General features: G+C 42.2%; 1 protein-coding gene across 1 annotated transcript in view; it reads right to left on the bottom strand.

Annotated features, from left to right (window-relative positions):
• LOC137417321 (E3 ubiquitin/ISG15 ligase TRIM25-like) overlaps window positions 1–20,436 on the bottom strand; it is a 60,833-nt gene extending 40,397 nt beyond the window's left edge. The window contains exons 1-3 of the mRNA XM_068103171.2: window positions 20,343–20,436; window positions 15,202–15,844; window positions 4,670–4,765 (exon numbers count right to left, since the gene is read on the bottom strand). Coding sequence (XP_067959272.2) covers window positions 4,670–4,765; window positions 15,202–15,801 — 696 coding nt within the window. The 5' untranslated portion in view covers window positions 15,802–15,844; window positions 20,343–20,436. The remainder of the gene's footprint in view (window positions 1–4,669; window positions 4,766–15,201; window positions 15,845–20,342) is intronic.
• Between the last annotated feature and the right edge of the window lie 2,925 nt (window positions 20,437–23,361).

Genomic DNA, 23,361 nt, shown 5'->3' with positions numbered 1-23,361 from the left:
GGAAAGGACAACCCAAAACCAATTATCTTCTTTTTGATTCATATATAAACATCATTAAAAGTAAATAATGACCTCGGCCAAAGTTCAAACGACGTGAGTTTAATCTCTACATGAGATAATTCCACATAGCTATTTGGGCGGTGTATACGCCAACAGATCGCTGTCTCCATCGATCTTGCCAAGGCCGTAACACCTATCGGCTCAAAATCCTTTTAACTGTTGACTTGGTAGTTTTTACAATGAAGGAAACATTAACAATGTTGTTAAAAGTTTATTTTGTGATTAATTTGTGATTGGAGTTATGTTTTTCGGAATGACAAAAGAGTTATCGACTTCAAGTAAATGACGACATGCCATGATGGTTTCTACTTTCTAAACGTGAACTCCGCAGATCGCCATATGCAGATTCGCCACGGACCCACGATCGATGTTTCTACACGTGAACGTACCCGTTTGTTTGCGAACGGGTACGTTTTTCATTGAAGTCCTTCACGAACTTGCTGTCCATGTCTGAGGTACGACTGAGGGTGCTACACTCAGCTACAGGAATGTGGAATTTATTGGTTTCATGCTTTAGCATTCGTCGTATCTGCATTGCCCGTTTGCTTCTGGCCTCCGACGCGTGCGTAGCATTCCATTTTTTTTCCCTAAAGAAAAGCGTTCAGTCGATATCACGATTTAAAACATGATGGAACAATATTTACCGAACAGTGATGTGGCTTTTATTGAAATTCGACAAATTCTGTTTAGATTTTGATGATTTGCATGTGATATGATTTAACGGATGTTTATATAAATTGTTTAAAATTTTTAAAAGGTTTCAATTTCTGATATTTTGCCTTTTCATTCGGGCCTCCAAATTGAAGCCCCGCCCGCAGGGTGGGTACCGTTGCTAGTAATAATAATATGCACCCTATTCAGGTGTTGTTTCCTGATCCTCATGGTGGTGTGAAAGGAAAGCGTGGGAAGGGGGGGATTTGGAGGAATTATTTTCTCATTATCTGCCCATGGTACTTCGAAAACGACAAGATTTGTGACAGGACCACATTGGCCAAGTCCTTAGCTCTGGCATACACATACACAAACATGCATACATATGTACGTATTGTTACTTGCAAAATCGAAGATTTTTCAAGTATATTGGTCGGTTGCATTTTTGTTATTCTGTCTGTCTGCTGTCTGTTTGTTACTTGGCAAAAAAAAATAAAAAAATTTGCAAGTATGTTGATCAATCCGGTTTGTGTGTGTGTTTGTGTGTGTGTTTGTGTGTGTGTGTTTGTGTGTTTGTGTGTTTGTTTGTCTGTCCGCTCACTTGTACTTGCCTACAGGTCACAATTTGAAACCGATCTTCACGAAACTTCACCAAATGGTAAAGTTCATGGTCCAACAAAATCCTATATATTTTTGAGGTCAAAAGGTCAAAAGGTCAACATAGGCGAAAGGGGCAGTCGCTTCGCCTTTTCTTTCCCCGTCCCAGAAAGTTCCCTCTGACTCCAATCACCAAGCGCGACTTGATCATACCATCGTTCCACAACCAATCGTCCATCAGGGCGTAATCAACCACTTTTTTCAAATCTCTAAAATGAATGAATGAATGAATGAATGATCGTTTTAAGGCCATTTTCCCCGCGAGAGCGGGGGTTAGCCTTGCGGGCCCCATGACAACCTGTTTGAGGCAATGTTTTTATGGCCGGATGCCCTTCCTGACGCCAACCCTTAGTCACCTCTTACGATGCGCAGGGATACAGTGTACCTATTCTAAACCGGGGTACACACCGGGATCATTCATCCCAGCAAGCTGGTACTCAATTTGTCGACCTCGGAAGGATGACAGGCTGAGTCAACCCCCCTGGCGTTAATTCAGCGATCGACCGGGATTCGAACCCAGGATCCTAGGATCCCAAGCCGGCACCCTAACCGCTAAGCCAACACCAAGCTAACAGATATAAAATAAATCTGTGACAACAGACACTACCCAGATATGTAGATATATAGATAAATAAACCTGAAAATCGCAGAGCCAGAATTCTTTTTTGGTCTGGGATGCCCATGTGAGGTTTCTTCTTCTTCAGCCTCTCACAACCCTGAGTGAATATGCGATCTTATAAAAAAAAGTTGGAATTTTGCCAAATCTGTTTTATTCGTTTGTTAATATACCTCAGCCATTGACAAATCTGGAACTAAGTCTTTATAAGTTCATCAAATACTGACACCGCCAATGACATTCGCTGAAGCTAAATGTTGATATCTCTTCTAAGGTTAAAAAAAAAAAAAACTGTTTTAAAGCATTATACGTATCAAACGATACATTTTATGAAACGGGGAAGCCTAATACACACTTTGGTGATTTTAAAATGACAGAATATGTCTTTATTAGAAAAAAAAATGAACATTGAAGACGACGCTGCTAAAAAAAATACACCGCTCTAACGCATAACCACGAGTTTAAACTACATTTACAACAAATATGAAAACTATTTTCATATCACAATGTTAAATATAGAATATATAGAAGATAATGTTTTTAAAAAATGAGCCCTATCTTCCAATGGTAAAAAACCTCGTTCAAAAAATTCCTGGATCAGGAATAATATCCTGAGCTTCACCAAAAACGAATCAATTCTTCCTTATCCCAAGGGCAATCATCCCACCAACTTTCATCCAAATCCGTTCAGAACTTTTCCAGATATCTTGTTCACAAACACACGAACACACACACACACGGACACGAGTGAATGCATTACTCCCGCCGTCTTGTGAGCACCTATGAAGGTGGCCCAATTTTGATATATAAAGAAGTACTGGCATGACCTCTGTACAGAAAATGTGCGAATGAAGGGTGTAAATTTGCTCCAATGGTAATGACCTTCTTTAGGCAAAAGTTAAAATGACTCATTTATGATTAATTGAGATACATTGTAAGTGCTTGAGTAACACATACACTAGAAAATACGTAATCCATAATCAAAAAAATGTTTATTCCCTGTCAGTTGACTTGTTCTCACAAGCTGTTACAGATAAAGTGGTAAAACTTTATCTATCACTTGTCTGGTATTTGATGAAGACTTTGGAGCCATGCCCAGTGGCATGTAATCTGAAATAGAGCCAACAGAGGAATTTTACGCCAACAGAGGAAATAGCAACTTTCAGTCTCTCAAAATCCATACCGAGTCCGAATTTATCGCATGTTAACATATAATTTCTCAAACAGTACATTTCAAAGTTTCAATAAAATATAGTTTCGTTGATTGGTGGGGGGGGGGGGGGTGCTAGGTGGGCCCCTCTAGCTCATGGACTATCACAATTGGGAAGCCTATCGATTTTGAGGTCCAAAGTCAAAGGTCATCTGGAGGTTACATTTCTAAAAATCGCCATTTTCATCCGATTGACTTGTGAATTGAACAGCATTTGTATATCGAGTCACTAAATTGGGAAACCAACTATTTTTGAGGTCAAAAGGTCAAAGGTCAACTCAAAATCAAACTTCCAAAATCATCCATTTTCATCTGAAAAGCCGTCAATTTTCATCCGATTGACTTGAAAATTTAACAGCATTTGCACATTGTCATTAAATGGGAAAACCAACTAATTTTGCGGTCAAAAGGTCAAAGGTCAACGCAAGGTCAAACTTCCAAAATCATCAATTTTCATCTGAAAAATCATCAATTTTCATCCGATTGGCTTGAACATTTAACAGCCTTTACATAGTGCCTCACTGAATTGGGAAACAAACGATTTTTGAGGTCAAAAGGTCTAAGGTCAACTCAAGGTAAAACTTCTAAAATCATAAATTTTCATCTGAAAAATTGTCACTTTGCATCCTATTAACCCTAGATTTGATCAAGATCATCAATTTGAATCTTGATGAAATGGACAATTTGATGGATGAATGGCAACCTTTTGTGTGTGTGTGTGTGTGGGGGTGGGGGGGGGGGGAGATTTTGCAAGTATCGTGCTCTGCATGACGTCTTCTTGTTTGTTTATTTATATAATTAATGAACCAATTGTTGCTTGCTTTGTTTTGCTTCCAGTCAGTTAGTTCATTTCTAAACATTTTGTTGTCGTACATCCCTTCACAAAACAACCATGACTTATTGGAAGAGAAATAATGGCGTGAGTGAGCGCCTCCCACGAGTGCATACCTTTTTTAAACTAGTGGGCCCGTTGGTCCGCTGTACCAAATTTTCATTGGTCTTCACGGCCTTGTAGCTTATCTGCCTGCCGGACTCAGGGGAGTCTTTTGGGTCCTCTGGGTCGGAAACTGTTGGGTAATCTGGGTCTTTTGGGTCCCTTGGGACTTTTGGGTCATCTGTGTCTTTTGGTTCCTTGGAATATTTTGGGTTCTCTGAGCGTTTAGGGCCCTTCGTGTATTTTGGGTCCTCTGGGTCTTTTGGGTCCTCTGGGTGTTTAGGGGCCTTTGGGGTTTTTTTTGGTCATTTGGGTCCTCGGGGAATTTTGGGTCTCAAGTATTAAAGGGTCTTCCAAGGTCTTAGGGGTCTCAGCAGTCTAAAGGGTTAAAAGGTACATTTGAATAGTACATAATTAATAGACGCCAAAAAGTATGACACACACACACACACACACACACACACACACACACACACACACACGATGGGGCACGTGACCTTTTCCAAGTTTCCAAGAACACCCATTCCTTGGTGATTCCCACCTCTGCTTGCTCTTCCTCTTCCTGAACCTGCTGTAGTTGGGATGCCACGCTCTCCATTGACTGTGATACATGCGGATACTTTGCAGTCAAAACATCCTGCACAAAATAAAGAAACAACTGAAGTGAAGAATCGTGAACCTGTGGTGGATTAAAAAGGAACATCCTGTACAAAATTACATAAATATATACATTTGTGAGAAAAAGCACAGTAAGGTTAATGGGAATTAAATTAAAATTTTTACAATCGTCTCTTCTTTTTAAATCTACAGCTGTACGAGAAGTCGTCCCATGTCGACATTAACCACCAAAACTGTTTCTCAGCAGTATTGAAAGTACATATTTGGAGAGGATGCCATGATTACATCACTCTACGTTTAAATAATTATATAATTATGTGAGCTAGCTGAACTAAGATTACATGACGTCATCGTGACATGTTGGTATGAAGGTCAAGAAATGTATATTTTGCAATTTAGGTTTGAACTGTTTTCAGGATGTGCTTTTAATGGGATTTTTATGCATCCGTTGATGAAGTCGCCGGAGCCATTATGTTTTCAGGTTGTACATCCAGCTGTCCGTCCGTCTGTCCGTGATAGGTTTTCGTTATTGCGATAACTTGAGAATGGCTGAAGGGTTCTTAGTCAAACTTGGTGCAGATATGTATAATATGGTAAAGACGAACTGATTCGATTTTGGGGTCACGAGGTCAAAGGCCAAAGGTCAGAGGTCATGTTAGGTAAACATCCTGTTACCGCGATTACCTGTGAAACAGTGATGGCAATCCGACCAAATTTGGTACACATATATAGAATGATGTAAAGATGAACTGATTAGATTTTGGGGTCAACAGGTCAAAGGTCAAAGTCTAATATGTCAATAACTTAAGAACAGCTAAAGTGATGTAATTAAAACTTGGTACAGTTGTATATAATGATGTAACGATTAACTGATTAGAATTTGGAGTCAAGATGTCAAAGGTCAAAGTGTGTAAAAGGTCTATAACATGAGAATGGCAGAAGTGATCCAATTCAAACTTGGTACAGATATGTATAATGCTGTAAACATGAATCGATTAAATTTTGGGGTAAACAGGTCAAAGGTCAGAGGTCATGTCAGGTAAAAATGTGATAACTTGAGAACAGCTGAATGGATTTAAAGCAAACTTGGTACAAGTATTATAATGATGTAATAATGTGGGCGGAGGCATATCGGTCGACGTCATGATGTCGAAGAGTGTCGTTCTAGTTATATTTGATACAAATACCCCTGGGCGCTTACCAGGTAGAATAAAGTCAGTATAACCACAGACTAAAAGGTATTTTAAATAGTAGCAAGGTATTTAAAACCAATAACAATGGTTGCTTGGAGATAGGGAAACATGTAGAGTAATACGAACGAAATCTAAGTCTTTAAACAAAAAAATACCTATTTTGGGGCGAAACCCACCCCTGTAAAGCCCCACAACCCCGATTTTTCTAATGCCGTGAACAAACTTTGGTACATCAAGGGTGATGAAGCTTGTGATCACATTTCATCAAAATTGTGTGTATACCAATTTAGCGAGGTCAAACCTGGACTCAAATTGACCCCCGGTAGACCCCGTTAGACCCTAATGTTTTAAATAATTCCAGTAATCTCTGTATGTCTGTGTGTATGTCTGTGTGTCTGTGACCGCTGTTTCTCGACAACTACCGGTCCGATATACTTGAAACTTGCCAGGTATATTGCTGGGGACCCGAGGATGTGCCTTTTCAAGGTTTGAAATTAATCGGAGAAGTAGTTACCGAGCTATGGCGATTTAGCCGTTCGCCGTTCGCTTTGGCTTTGCGAATGGACCAAACCATTTCATGTAAATAGAGGGGGGGGGTTCTGTGGTCGTTGCGAATGGACCAAACCATTTCATGTAAATAGAGGGGGGGGTTCTGTGGTCGTTACTGCCACGTGGTTTCAAAGTTTTTTTTTGTTGTTGTTGTTTGCACGCATGTTTTTTTGCACGCACGTACGGGCACCCACGTACGGGCACGTCCTAGTGTTTTAAATGCAATGAACAAACTCGAGTTACAACATAGCTAAAATCATTTTAGCCAAGTTTGGTCACCATTCCAATCAGTAGTTTTGGAGAAGAAGTTGCAAGTGTTTAGTGACTGACGATCTGACGGATTGATGACGCGCCATCCCATAAGCTCCCCGGAACTATATGTTCTACTTGAGCAAAAAATACAAATCACTGGATGATAGATGGATCACTTGTTACCTGGGTTTGAATACCTTTGTGGCTTGGCCAAGATGTGATACTCAGGGTCTTGTTAGATAGAGGAAGGACCATGAAAGGTATATAGTTTATAAGGAAGTTATTCAAAATGAATTATTCTTATTATTCTTTCAAATGCAGCACGACTGTAGGTGTATCATTTGCTGGGGGTGCAGGTGTGTCAGTAATGCGGTGCCCTCTAAATCAAAGCATTAAATTGTAATCCATTCAGGGTGCTGGCGATCAGTCACCTACTTTTCGGGAAGTACACCATGGGATCTTTAACGTCCACCAACCAACGCTGGCAGACAGGACACCCAGTTTAATGTCCATGCGAGGGACGGTGCACATAATGATGAATCAGGTGGTCAACAAAACACCAGAATGACAGTTGAGAGCTAAAGCCATTATTCAAACCCAGTCTCAACAGAACAGAGGCACGTGTACGTACCTGTTGAAGTCTAGGTAATGCTACCAGCTCTCAAAATGAACTAACAAGGAAATAAATACATTCAAAATCACAACAAAAGGCAATCATTTTATCATGTTTGTAAGAGAACACAATAAAAAAAAATAAAAAATAAAAATAAAAAAAAACACCAGAATGACACCAAACACCAGAACACCAAACACCAGAAAAGACAATAATAAGAATATTGTGTAAGAGAACACAATACAAGATGAAATTAAACAGAGTAAAAGTCAGATCACTGTGAAATCTTAAACATTCACCAACTGAAGATAGCAGATGGAACCCATATTAACATTCATTTGAAGGACAACAAACTCATTGATGGATCACCCGGCCTACAAACTCATTGATGGATCTCCCTGCTTACAAACTCATTGATGGATCACCCGGCCGACAAACTCGTTGATGGATCACCCGGCCGACAAACTCATTGATAGATCCCCTGCTTACAAACTCATTGATGGATCTCCCTGCTTACAAACTCATTGATGGATCACCCGGCCTACAAACTCATTGATGGATCACCCGACCTACAAACTCATTGATGGATCACCCGGCCGACAAACTCATTGATGGATCACCCGACCTACAAACTCATTGATGGATCACCCGGCCTACAACCTCATTGATAGATCCCCTGCTTACAAACTCATTGATGGATCACCTGACCAACAAACTCATTGATGGATCACCCAGCCTACAAACTCATTGATGGATCACCCGACCTACAAACTCATCGATGGATCACCCAGCCTACAAACTCATTGATGGATCACCTGACCTACAAACTCATTGATGGATCACCCGGCCGACAAACTCATTGATGGATCACCCGACCTACAAACTCATTGATGGATCACCCGGCCGACAAACTCATTGATGGATCACCCGACCTACAAACTCATTGATGGATCACCCGGCCTACAAACTCATTGATGGATCAACCGACCTACAAACTCGTTGATGGATCACCCTGCCTACAATCTCATTGATGGATCACCCGACCTACAAACTCATTGATGGATCACCCGACCGACAAACTCATTGATGGATCACCAGCCTACAAACTCATTGATGGAACACCCGGCCGACAAACTCATTGATGGATCACCCGACCTACAAACTCATTGATGAATCACCTTGCATACAAACTCATTGATGGATCACCCGGCCTACAAACTCATTGATGAATCTTCCCACATACAATATCATTGATGAATCATCCCACAAACAAACTCATTGATGGATCACCCGGTCTACAAACTCATTGATGGATCACCCGGTCTACAAACTCATTGATGGATCACCCGGCCTACAAACTCATTGATGGATCACCCGACATACAAACTCATTGATGGATCACCCAGTCTACAAACTCATTGATGGATCCCCTGCTTACAAACTCATTGATGGATCACCCGACCTCCAAACTCATTGATGGATCACCCGGCCTACAACCTCATTGATGGATCACCCGACCAACAAACTCATTGATGGATCACCCGACCTACAAACTCATTGATGGATCACCCGACCTACAAACTCATTGATGAATCACCCTGCATACAAACTCATTGGTGAATCATCCCACAAACAAACTCATTGATGAATCACCCTGCATACAAACTCATTGATGGATCACCTGGCCTACAAACTCATTGGTGAATCTTCCCACATACAATCTCATTGATGAATCATCCCACAAACAAACTCATTGATGAATCACCCTGCATACAAACTCATTGATGGATCACCTGGCCTACAAACTCATTGGTGAATCTTCCCACATACAATCTCATTGATGAATCATCCCACAAACAAACTCATTGATGAATCACCCTGCATACAAACTCATTGATGGATCACCCTGCATACAAACTCATTGATGGATCACCCTGCATACAAACTCATTGATGGATCACCCTGCATACAAACTCATTGATGGATCACCCTGCATACAAACTCATTGATGGATCACCCGACCTACAAACTCATTGATGAATCACCCGACCTACAAACTCATTGATGGATCACCCGACCTACAAACTCATTGATGGATCACCCGACCTACAAACTCATTGATGGATCACCCGGCCTACAAACTCATTGATGAATCTTCCCACATACAATCTCATTGATGAATCATCCCACAAACAAACTCATTGATGAATCACCCTGCATACAAACTCATTAATGAATCACCCTGGCATACAAACTCATTGATGGATCACCCTGCATACAAACTCATTGATGGATCACCTGGCCTACAAACTCATTTATGAATCACCCTGCATACAAACTCATTGATGAATCACCCTGCATACAAACTCATTGATGAGTTTCCATTCCACAATAAACGTGGTGACCTCCAATGTTCTTGAGGCCTAAGCCGAGATCTACTGTGATCTATCTACCCCAGAGAGGATAATAACATGACCCTTCCTGCTGGTCATGTACGGAGTGGGTGTGCTAGTTTCCTGAAACCAGACCCAGCTATCCGTCAGAATTGTAATTTATATTGAACCAAACCATGAAGACCCACAGTGCGGTCATTCTTGTTTCATATGGCGAAGGCTTGCGTTTAGGCCTGAATTATTTTTTTTTCATTTGACAATCATCCATTTCTAATCTGCTTGTAATGTCATGGTCGTGGAATATTCCTCACAAGGGTGAGATTTCTGGAAATGAGTTTGTCATCACAGTTATTTATCATGTGCTTTTGTTGATCATTCACCTGTACAAGTCATGACGGGGAATGAATAAGCTTCTTCAGGTGACCAATTGATATAAAGGTGAAATTGTTGATTTTTTGAAATGATAATGGTTCAGAGCCCACCAAAAGAAGTTTGTTTTGATATAAGGAAGAATGTTTACGGCCCTGAGCGACTTGATCTTCTAACTTGAACACTAATGACGATTCAATAAAGATCCATAATCACAGAATTTTAGGGAGATTCATCAATGAGTTTGTAGGTAGGGAGATTCATCAATGAGTTTGTAGGTAGGAAGATTCATCCATGAGTTTGTAGGTAGGAAGATTCATCCATGAGTTTGTAGGTAGGAAGATTCATCAATGAGTTTGTAGGGAGGGAGATTCATCAATGAGTTTGTAGGTAGGAAGATTCATCAATGAGTTTGTAGGTAGGAAGATTCATCAATGAGTTTGTAGGGAGGGAGATTAAACAATGGGTTTGTAAGTAGGGAGACCAAGTAATGCTTGAGAAAAGTTCACATAAAGGGGCACCAATTTGATTCATACACCTGCATACAACAACAACAACAAGTCATTTTAAAGCCATTTTCCCTGCTAGAGCGGGGGTTAGCCTTGCAGTCCCCATGACAATCTTCTCCATTTTGCCCTATTTTCTGCATCTCCCCTTGTTAACCCCCTTGCCCGCATTTCTTCTTCCACCATCTTTAGCCAAGTCTTTCTCGGTCTTCCCCGTCCTCGACTTCCTTCTACATTCATTTCCATCACTCTTCTCAACCAGTCACTTTCATCCTTCCTCAACACATGGCCAAACCATCTCAACCTGTTTCTCTTCACAGCATCCATCACAGGCTCTATTCCCATCATCTTTCGCAATTCATCATTTGTCTTCCTCTCTCTCAACGATACTCCACACATCCACCGAACCATTCGCATTTCCAGCCTTCATTGCTGCTCTACGTTCATTACCCATGTCTCGCTCCCATAAATCATAACACTTCTCACACATGCAGCATACACATTTCCCTTCAGCTTCAACGACACTCCCCTCCTCATCAGCACGCCACTCAGTTCCCGAAACTTCTTCCATGCACATCTCACTCCAGCAACCGTTGCCGAGTCTGATCCACCTTCTCCATTCAGTATGTCTCCGAGGTAGCAAAACGTTTTCACACCTTCCAGCTTCACGCCGTCTCCAAGATCCAACTCAGCATTTCCTCCATCTGCAGCTCCCTCTGTGCACACCTTACATTTGAATGTAGCTGCTACACTGGTTAATGACCCTCTCAGACCACTACTTTTTTGATGAACACACACAGCGCACATAGTACATTGAATGGAGTTCACTCCGATACCCTTCCTGCACACGGCACACGGCCACCTCCCAGTTCTTTCCACCTCACCACATGCTTTACCACTTGCCATCACCTTCGTCTTTCCGATATTCACCTTCAGACCGTTTGTCTCCATACATCTGTTCATCTTCTCCTTCAGTCCATCCATACTTTCAGCAATCAACACCAGATCATCTGCATGCAACAACTCCCACGGTAAACCCTCCTTTACATTCCGAGCCAGCACCTCCATCACAGCTACAAATAGTAGTGGACTTAGTACCGACCCCTGATGCACTCCCACCTTCACCTCAAACTCACCACTGTTCCCGTCCTTCGTCCTTACAGCTGTGCGCACTCTCTCATACATTGCCATCACTACTCTGATCAACAATTCCTCCACTCCCAACTTCCTCAATGCCCATTTCACTACTTTGCGTGGAACCCTATCGAATGCTTTCTCCAGATCAACAAACCCAAGAAACAACTTCTTCCTCTTCTCCATGTACTTCTCCTGCAACTGCCTGACAATAAAAAGCGCATCTGTCATTCCTCATCCTGGCATAAATCCAAACTGCATTTCGTCGATCTTCACTTTCTTCATTATCCTCCTCTCATACACCCTGTCCAATCAATACCTTCATTCCATGCTCCAACACCTTTATCGCTCCATACGAGCCACAGTCCAGAAGGTCACCTTTCCCCTTGTGTAGAGGGATGAGGGTACTCGGTTTCCAATCAACTGGAATGCGGCCTTCTTTCACCACCAGATTACAGATCTCTGTCATTCTCTTCACAGCCCAATTTCCCGCTGCCTTCAACATATCTCCCACAACTCCCGTCGACCCTCCCGCTTTTCTACTCTTCATTGCTTTTATCGCTTCCTCAACTTCCTTCTTAGTTATCTTCTCTGCCGGTCCTAAAACTGGGTTACTCTCTATGTTGCCATCCCATTCATTCTCTGCATTTAACAGCATTTCCATATATCTCTTCCATCTTCCTTTAATTCCATCTGGGTCCACAACGATTTGTCCCACTTCATCCTTCAAGCAACTCACCCCCATCAGCCATCACATCACACCTCTCTTTCGCTATCTGCTTTACAATCCTGAATACCGCTCTCTGACCCTCTTCCAAATCCAAGCGTTCTCCGAACATTTTACTACAAGCCTCCTGTGCCTTTGCTGCCTCTTTCTTTGCAGCCTTAATAACTTTCATGCTCTGCCTTTTCTGTCCCGTACCCTTCGCCTTCTGCCACTCCTTGAACTTCTTCCTCTTCTCGTCAATCCTCTTTCCAACTTCATCATCCCACCACCATGTTTCCGAGTGCCTCAGTGGTCCTTTTGTCCATCCACATACCTCACCAACGGCCCCAACAGACAAATTTCATTGACATCCAACCACTTTCAAGTTCAACCACACCATCCTCTACCATATTCAGCCTCTCTTTTAATGCCTCCCTCACTGTCACCTCTTTCAACCTCCACACCTTCATTCTCAGTTGGTACTTCACCCGCCGAGCTCTCCTCACACCTTTCACCCTTATGTTGCAGACAACCAAGTGGTGCTGTGAAACAGCCTCCTCCCCCGGGATCACCTTTGTGTCCTGTAGGTGCCCCCTATCTCGCCTACGCACCTTCAGGTAGTCAACAGTTGTCGTCGACCCACCTGACATGTATATAACAAGCTTATTATCCTCTTTCTGGAACTGAGTATTACAAATCAACAAATCAGCTCCATCAGCAAACTCCAAAATCCTTTCACCTTCTCCATTCGTCACACCATATCCGTAACCCCCATGTACTCCCTCAAAACCGTCCATACTCCTTCCCACATGCCCATTTAGGTCTCCTCCTACCACAACAACTTCCTCGTCTTTCACGTTTTCCATCAGCTTCTCTATTGCACACCAGAACTTGTCCTTCTCTTCATCGCTCCGACCGACCTGCGGAGCATATCCCGTGATGACGTTCACCAAGAGCTTTCCAATCATCATTTTCACCATCATCAACCATTCACTAACTCTAGGCACACTCACCACACTGTCTACAAACTCCTCAGAAAACAGGACACCAACTCCATTCACGCCCTCCGGGCACCCTTGCCACACAAACTTGTATTTCTGTCCCTGCCTACCCTTCACCACTCTCACACCACTTCCCTTCCATCTCGTCGCTTGCACACAACATATGTCCACTCTTCTTCTGACCAATACTTCCACCACTTCTCCTGATCTCCCTGTCATCTATCTATAATTCCAGTAATCTCTGTCTGTCTGTCTGTACGTTTGTCTGTGACCGCTGTTTCTCGACAACCACGGGTCCGATATACTTTTAACTTGCCAGGTATATTGCTGGGGACCCGAGGATGTGCCTTTTCAAGGTTTCATATTAATCGGACAATTACTTACCGAGCTATGTCCAAAAAACGATTCAACCAATCAGAGAGCAGCGAACGATCGCGTGTGCCGAACGTGGCGGGCACACTCTGCCTCGGATGGCACATTTGAGAGCGTATTCATTTATTTCACGTTTGCAAACTATGTTGGCGTTAAACTATGTTTTACAACTAATAAAAACGAATTTGCGATTCATTCGCTTTCCTGCGCGTTTGTGCACGCGATGGCGATTTCTTTACCAAACTCCGGAAGCCGTTCGCTTTGGACCAAACCATTGCATGTAAATAGAGGGGGGGGATTGTCACCACTCGCAAGCCGTTCGCTTTGGACCAAACCATTTCATGTAAATAGAGGGGGGGGATATAATTTTAGATATAGATATAGTACGGGCATGCCCTAGTTGTCCCTAAATTCCATGTCCCAAACCTCAGAAACTGATCTCCACGTCAGGCATCAGACATTTCGTCGTCATAAATGGAGTGATTTCCACCCTTGCTTCGATCGGGTTCCCCACCTTGAGTTTTGATGAGAGGGAGTGGGGTCCCCCACGGGGTACTTCGGGCTGTACCCTGGCCATATGTAGTTGTAATTGTCATGGTTCCCTTTTTGAGGCAATGTTTTTATGTCCGGATGCCCTTCCTGACGCCAACCCTTTTAGTCGCCTCTTACGACACGCAGGGATACGGTGTACCTATTCTATACCGGGGTCTACACCGGGGTACACACCGGGGTACACACCGTACCTGCATGAAGAAGTAAATGTATTTTATTTACCAGATGTAGGGCAACCCTTTAAATGAACTTTTCTAGAGCATTACTTGGTTCCTCTTAAGAACACAATGGCAGTCCAGCATGCACACAAGATTTTTTGGAATGTCCCTTCTTTTCTATTGTTCGACATTTTATACAAGCTATGGAATGTCCCTACTTTTCTTTACTTTGCCACATGGCACATACCCTTATATAAAAGGACCCTTTTCTATGCCCCTGGCATTTTACCCAAGAATATACATATGTGGCCATTCAAAAATTACATAATACTATTTTTTTAGGGAGGTGCATACAGGCTTGATTAAACATTCCTAATAATTTATCACTGGACAGGCCTAATGTTTTAGGCCTGATGTGTTACATCCATCAGAAAACAAATATGGTGGCCATATAATTTTGTCTCGGTGCTATGGTGGGTGGAGTCAAGCGAGAGATGTGGGTGTGGTCCGGCAGCTCTCCAACCAATGGGAGCACATTTCAAAAACCGACCCCCAACAAGAATCCCAAAAACAGCAATGCGAAGCTCTTCAAGCTCTGCGACATGTCTACATGATACAATAACATACAATAACCATTTTATTCACTGATGTACTCACCTTTAGTTCAGCATGAGCAATCTCCACAGCAACAACTTTGTGGTACTGATGTTCTCCAGCAGTGCACATCAAGCACATCAAGCTCCCATCATCCTTACAATAGAGTCGGATTGGCTTTCCGTGCTCAATGCATCTTAGTTCTTCAATCTTCACTCCAGCAGACACCAGTTTGTGCCATTGCTGTTGATGAGGCTTCAGGTGTTTCTCACAGCAGAGGAGGTCACAAGGCACACACCTCTTGGTTGCCTCTCCATTACAAAGCTCACAGTAACTCTCAGTGCCCCATGATATCATATAACCATGATCTGCATCTCGGACCTTAACCCCCAACCCAACCTTTCCCTTTTTCAATTTAATATTTTCTACTAAGTTGCTAATGATAACGTTCTTCTTGAGGTTTGGTTTTTGTGGAAAAACATCAAGGCAACTTGGACAAACACAGGTTGTGTCTTCTTCCGTGCTCTCCCAGGATGTCTCCAGACACAAATGACAAAACGAGTGGCCGCATGGCAAAGTAGTGGGCTCCTTGTAGAGTTCAAAGCACACTGGGCATGTGAGTTCATCCAAAGTCACTCCAATTTCCGAGGAAGAAGAAGCCATCTCCGTAGGGTCAGAGAAGTGTCAAGTAGAATTTAATTGAAACCTGCAAGTGGAGATTGAAAATTATTAAAACAAATTAATGAAAGACTTGTACGGTACATACTTATTGCAAAATTCAGTAAAACTTTTTTCTTTTTTTTTTAAGTACAACTTTCTCAATCGAGCATATATATAATAGCCACAAACTTGGTACAAGGACACAATATATTGTATGCTTGTGTTTGCTCTAATTTCATTGATAAATTAGTGCTGAAAAAGTGTTTGCTTTACAGAGGTTACACATTTTGAAGCCCCATTGGTGGCCATTTTGAAATTTCCCCATAAAACACATTTCCCCAAGAGTGAATTTGTGAGAATTTTCAGGGCTATTTCAACTCCTAACAAGAAAGAGCAATCAGAGATTGTAGACCCTTGCCAGGACGTGTTTTTAGCGGTTTTTATGGCTATTGTGTTGAAACAAATATGGCGGCCGAACCACGTGACTGATGACGTCATCATTATTTTTTCTCCACCAATTTATCCATAGACAACAATCAAGAAATTAAATCTTGATCGGATGAAGTTTTGCACTTGTCGAATTATGAATTCATAATAGAGGAACCTATGACATCATTATTACCTCCACCACCAAAGGTGGATGGAGGTTATGTTTTCACTCCTGTCTATTTGTCTGTCCGTTTGTCTGTGAACAAAATATCTCAAAAAGTTGTGAACGGATTCGGACGAAATTTGGCAGAGATGTAGCGTATGTGACAAGAACGAAATGATTAGAGTTTGGTGAAGATCCGGACTCGGATCCGGCTAGTAGAATTTTTAAGTGATTCTTCACCATTGAGTGATATAGCCAACCAGGCGGAGGTATGCCCTCTACTGAGTGCCGTTCTAGTTACCCTGCGTTTGCGAAGCGAAAAGCGGGGTTAGGCATTCAGTTTTGTACGTGTGCCATATGCCGTACGTGTCTGCATTTTAAAAAATCATTTTCTCGGCAACTGTTGTTCCGATTGACATGAAATTTTCACCATAGGAGGGCCTCCTCCTGTAGAATATTTTAATGATTATTATGATGTCATATGTCACGTGGTACAGGCGCCATCTTGGAAAAACTTCGCACCTATATATCTCTGAAACCACTCCATTAGTCAGGTTCACTATGTTAACAAATATAATTTCGTGCAAAATTTTGGGAGATTAGCAAACCTGTACATTTTTGGAATCATCAGAATCTGAAAACATGGCTCATTTTTGGAGGATGGAGAATCCGAAAATCAATGTTGGCATTTGCACAGACACCTGCATGGCCGCCATTTTGGATTTTCAAAATGGCCGCCATAAAATACATATTTTGCGCTATCGAAATTCAACCTAGAAACTTAATTAAATATGCTAATCAAGGAATCCAATAAAGGCCTCAAAATAGTGCTCGGGATTATAGAAAAGCAACAAACGAAGGTAATTGAAAAGCATTGTCTTTATATTTGTGATATAACTGTATTACATAATACATGATATTGCAAGTCCTTTGAAGTTATAGGTATGGGTTTATAAAGCAAGAAAGCAGCCTTGTTAATATCAGATTGAACTATAAGTCCTATACACAGGATCTACTAGGTCTATACCGTTCAGGAATATGCTTTTACAGATCTTCATCACTGTCCTGAGTGTCATTTTCGCAAAGGTGTCTACGCAAATGCCAACATTAATTTTTGGATTCCCCATGTTCTGAATATTCCATTCCAAAAATGTATGGTTTTGCTAATCTCCAAAAAATTTGAACGAAAAAAACATAGTGAACCTGACTACATGGAAAAAATTGGGACCTGGCTCATTGTCAACTACTCTCCATGGGAAATAAGATATGTTCATGATGTCATCGGTGCGTTCGTTATGATGTCAAAATTCGACAAATACAACACTTATCCATCCGATCATTATTTTAAAAAAATTCAGCAACTGTTGGTCTGATTGACACGAAATTTTCACGAAAGGAGTGCCTCCTCCTTTATATTTTAATGATAATCATGATGTCATAGGTCATGTCGTGCAGGCGCAAACTTGGAAAAACCGAAAAATGCTGCACCTCTATATCTCCAAAACCGCTGCATGGAAAAAATGGAAACATGGCTCATTGTAAAGAACGCCATTTGGGGAATAGGTGTTGTTAACGATGACGTCATTGATGCCATAATAATGACGTCATAATTCGCCAGGGATAATGCTTAGTTTGATCTGTTTGAAATGTATTAAGCATGATCTATGCAACAATTATATTAGAGAATATAAATTTATGATGCTATCACTCACGTGGTCTGGCAGCCATATTGGATTAAAGAAAAAAAATGCTCAAAAACAGAAAAGTTGGCTCGCAACAAGTTAACTGCACAGGGTAAGTATTCTATGAATACTATCTAGTTAACATATATAATTCCCCATGGAGAGATCTTTACAATGAGCCATCTCTCATTTTTTCCGATGGAGCGATTTCGGAGACATAGAGGTGCAAAGTTTTTTGTTTTTTCCAGATGGCACCAGTACCATGTGTCCTATGACATCATAATTATCAGTAAAATTAACTCTACAGGAGGAGGCGCACCTATGGTAAAAAATTTCCTGTCAATCGGACAACAGTTGCAGAGAAAACCATATTTATTCTGTGCGGACAAACAAACAAATGGCCTCAAATGCAATACCCTCTCCTCTGGTGAGGGTAATAAGGTGTTCAAAACACAAATATGGTTATTATCGAAAATGTCGAGGTCATTGTCAATTTCTATTGTACTAATACTTAACAGTTACAAATCCAGATGTAGTGGTACGTGTTGCGCTGACCGTTGCACGTGGTACGTGTTGCGCCGACCGTTGCACGTGGTACGTGTTGCGCCGGCCATTGGCGGCCTTACGCGTTGCGCCGGCCGTCGCCCACAGTACGCGTTGCCCCGGCCGTCGCACGTCATACGCGTTGCCCCGGCCGTCGCACGTCATACGCGTTGCGTCGACCGTTGCACTCGTCGACCGTGGCGCGTGTTGTGTTGCGCGCGTTGTGTTGCGCGCGCTGTGTTGTGCGCGCTGTGCGCATTGTGCTGTGCGTGTTGTGCTGTACGCGATGTTCTTCGTGTTGTGTTGGTTGTTGCACATGTTGTGTTGATTGTTGCACATGTTGTGTTGATTGTTGCACATGTGTCGATTGCTGCACGTGTTGTGTTGCACGTGTTGATGGAAGAAGCTGTAAATTTTTACAAGTTCCACATAATCGTTTTTCCACATCAAACCTCGGTTTTCCGATTATTTTTGATGAAATTCATTGAAATTTGATATTCATTTCGGTAGCAAATGACTAATTTTTGAGATCGGAGCCCCCCCCCCCCCCCCCCCCGCACATCCCAATCATCAAAAATGAGTTTTTTTTGACCGAAATAAATATCAAATTTGAATGAATCTCATGTGACCCGAACCTAAATCTAACCGTGACCCGAACCTAAATCTAACCGTGACCCGAACCTAAATCTAACCTTTACCCTAACCCTAAATCTAACCCTCACCGCTAACCGGGCAGGCTGCTCATTGGCCGATATGATCACAGGATGTATTGCTGCTCTACGATTCGCTCTTTCTCGTCAGAAGGGGGTAATTTCTGTTCGTATTTTCTCCGTTAATAATGTTTTGCCGCGATATTACTCGATAGAAAAGTTGTCCGACATGACAAGATGTAATTATAAACAGAAAAAATGATGCAGAAATGACAAGACAAAGACGATTCTGGGTCTAAAAATTATATACGAATTTATGGGCAACTTGTAAAAACAATAACGAAGATGCAGAGCGAGTGAAGCAAGAAGCAAAATGCGATTCATTTCGCTGCCAGAATGCAGGTCCGTTTCGTGCAATTAGTGATCGCTTAAGATGAAGGCTGCTCCACGATTGGTTATCTTCTATTGGTAGATATATACTGTAACGTTCGTTTGAAGTGCCTGCAATTGAGAAGCAACTACATGGTTGTTGTTGTTGTTGTTGTTGTTGGTTATCCCGAGGGACCCAGAAAACAAAAGGGACTTCCGGCGCGGACCGGATGGCCTAACATTGGAGTCCTGCTTACGTTACATATCCCTTGTTCTGGCTGTACACGTGTAACGTCCAATTTGAAATCGATCCAATTTGGGTTCACGAGGTCTGCATCTTCAGTCGAACACATGCAACTGCATGCAGTAACCCACAACACAAGAATAAGAATAATTTACAGGCCCTCAACAGTTTCGGTCCGGTCAAGCAAATAATAAACCAGAATGTGCCTTTACGAGGTCGGTACAGGCAGCCTGTACCAAACCGGGGTGCGCAATGGTACTGGGCCAGTGCAAGTGACGGTACAGGACCAGCACTGGGCAAGTAGAGCAATGATTGCTGGGGCCGACACGCACGGATCTTCCCGATCGCACTCTCTACACACTCCTGCATTACCAGAGTGAAACAAACACGATCCTTGCGCAACATTTCTCATGAATAACTTGGTAATCCCTTAACCCGGGTACGAGTACGGACGGACACGTTACCTCTCCTGCTGATGAAGTTTGAGAAACGCGTCAGTACTTCCGTGAATTGAGCTCATCGGGCCTCGTCCCGTGACGTCATGAACAACGTGATGACGCAGTCTCGTAGAACAAGAGAGGGATCCCCCACGCATTCGTCTCCTAGCACGTCACGTGGTTATTTTAATAACATCAGCTGGATTTTCATCTTGTTTTTCACCTTAAGTTTATTTTCTTGTGAAATAATAACCGAATGAGGGAACATTCCGCGGGGGTTTAAACCCTTTCATGTGATGATATTGAACGTTTATTTTAAACCGTTATCTCTGATTATCCCGTTTAATAAACAAACTCGTTCGCATCTCGTTATCATTGATCAAAACAAACATCATTCCCGAATCCCGATCCACGGATTTCTCCGATCGATGTTCGAGTTCAGAAAGTTCAATCGGAGCCTGAACTGAACTCATTCGGGAGAACGATCTTCAAAATGTGTTTCAGGTTCAACCCTGGACGGCTGGGTTCGAATCCCGACCCAGGTATAAACTGCCGTCCAGGTGTTTCGCAGGCAGGAATTGGTGAACGTTAAACATCCCATGGTGTTCTTCACGAAGAGCAGTTAACCCACCTGAAGTACAAAATGGGCACCACCTGTTCGTTCCGGTTTTGTTTCCCGTCAGGTAACAGGTAAGTATGATTTGTTAATCACAGGTGATGCGACACCTTCTCGGGATTCCGTCCTCGCGTGATGATGTCACCTTTAATTTTGTGACGTCATCACGCCCGTTGTTAAATCGTGATTTTATCTCTCGATTGTTACGTCATCACAATAATCTCTTCAATGGGATTCGTTCACACAGGTGACACGAAACTGCCACCAGGTGTCCATCCGGTAGTGTACAGAGAATTATCCTCTGGTAAGTTTGTTGTGAAGCGAACATTTTAACAACATCTCAACTGATCAACCCTCAGATGTGTCACGTGAAACATTCCCTTCTCATTTTAATATTAACACTGATTTGTTATGTAAATGACGGTTATTTAATTTAAGCCATTAATAACAATTTCGTTAATTAAATCGGTTTTTTTTAATGCATTTTTACTATTTCTGGTAAATTTCATTACTTGGCCAAAAAAAAAAAATTTGTTAAGTATTTTGATCACTCTGGTTTGTCTATTTGTTTCTGTCCGCTCACTTATACTTGCCTACAGGTCACAATTTTAAACCGATCTTCACGAAACTTCACCAAATGGTAGAGTTTCTGGTCCGACAAAATCCCATTTATTTTTTAGGTCAAAAGGTCAACATAGGCCAAAGGTCAACCTTTCTGAAATTTCTAAAATCCTCAATTTTCATCCGATTGACTTGAAATTTGAATAGGATTTTCATATCAGCTAACTCAATTCAACCACCAACTTTTTTTTTTAGATCAACCTAGGTCACAAGGTCAAAATAGGCCAAAAGGTCACCATAGGCCGAAGGTCAACCACTTTTTCCAGATTTCTAAAATTCTCAATTTTCATCCGATTGACTTGAAATCTGAATAGGATTTGCATATCAGCTAACTGAATTCAACCACCAGCTACTTTTGAGATGAACATTGGTCACAAGGTCAACATAGACCAAATTTCTAAAATTGTCAATTTTCATCCGATTAATTTAAAATACGAAGGCAATTTGCATATCAGGTCAATGAAACCAACCACCAACTATTTGTGAGGTTAAACAGATACTCTACTGGGTGCCATTCTACTTGTTCTCTTTTGCCAAGTGTCGCTCTTTGAGTGATTTTTCATATTCATTGTTATTTAATCACAAACTGTTTGTAATTACCTCTGTCACCAAAGGTCGATGGAGATTGTTTTCACCCTTGTCTGTTGATCACTCCGGTTTGTGTTTTGTTTGTCTGTCCGCTCACTTATACTTGCCGACAGGTCACAATTTTAAACCGATCTTCACGAAACTTCACCGAATGGTAGAGTTCGTGGTCCAACAACAACAACAACAACAGCATGCATTTTAAGGCCATTTCCCCTGCCAGAGCGGGGGTTAGCCTTGCGGTCCCCATGACAATCTTTTCCATCTTGCCCTATTTTCTGCATCTCTCCTCGTTAACCCCCTTGCCCGCATTTCTTCTTCCACCATCTTTAGCCAAGTCTTTCTCGGTCTTCCCCGTCCTCTACTTCCTTCTACATTCATTTCCATCACTCTTCTCAACCAGTCACTTTCATCCTTCCTCAACACATGACCAAACCATCTCAACCTGTTCCTCTTCACAGCATCAATCACAGGCTCTATTCCCATCATCTTTCGCAATTCATTAATTGTCTTCCTCTCTCTCAACGATACTCCGCACATCCACAGAACCATTCGCGTTTCCACACTTTCCAGCCTTCGTTGCTGCTATACATTCATGACCCAATGTCTCGCTCCCATAAACCATAACACTTCTCACATATGCAGCATACACCTTTCCCTTCAGCTTCAACGACACTCCCCTCCTCATCAGCATGCCACTCAGTTCCCGAAACTTCTTCCATGCACATCTCACTCCAGCAACCGTTGCCGAGTCTGATCCACCTTCTCCATTCAGCATGTCTCCGAGGTAGCAAAATGTTTTTACACCTTCCAGCTTCACGCCATCTCCAAGATCCAACTCAACATTTCCTCCATCTGCAGTTCCCTCTGTGCACACCTTACACTTGAATGTAGCTGCCACACTGGTTAATGACCCTCTCAGACCACTACATTTTTGATGAACCCACTCAGCGCACATTGTACATTGAATGGAGTTCACTCCGACACCCTTTCTGCACACAGCACGTGGCCACTTCCCTGTTCTTTCCACCTCACCACATGCTTTACCACTTGCCATTACCTTCGTCTTTCCGATATTCACCTTCAGACCTTTTGTCTCCATACATTCCTTCCACTTGTTCATCTTTTCCTTCAGTCCATCCATACTTTCCGCAATCAACACCAGATCATCTGCATACAACAACTCCCACGGTAAACCCTCCTTTACGTTCTGAGCCAGCACCT

Source organism: Myxine glutinosa, chromosome 1 (genome assembly GCF_964187855.1).
Source record: "Myxine glutinosa chromosome 1, kmMyxGlut1.1, whole genome shotgun sequence".
Classification (NCBI taxonomy): Eukaryota; Metazoa; Chordata; class Myxini; order Myxiniformes; family Myxinidae; genus Myxine; species Myxine glutinosa.
The sequence above is the reverse complement of the archived record's forward strand: the minus strand, read 5'-3'. Positions and strand labels throughout refer to the sequence as shown.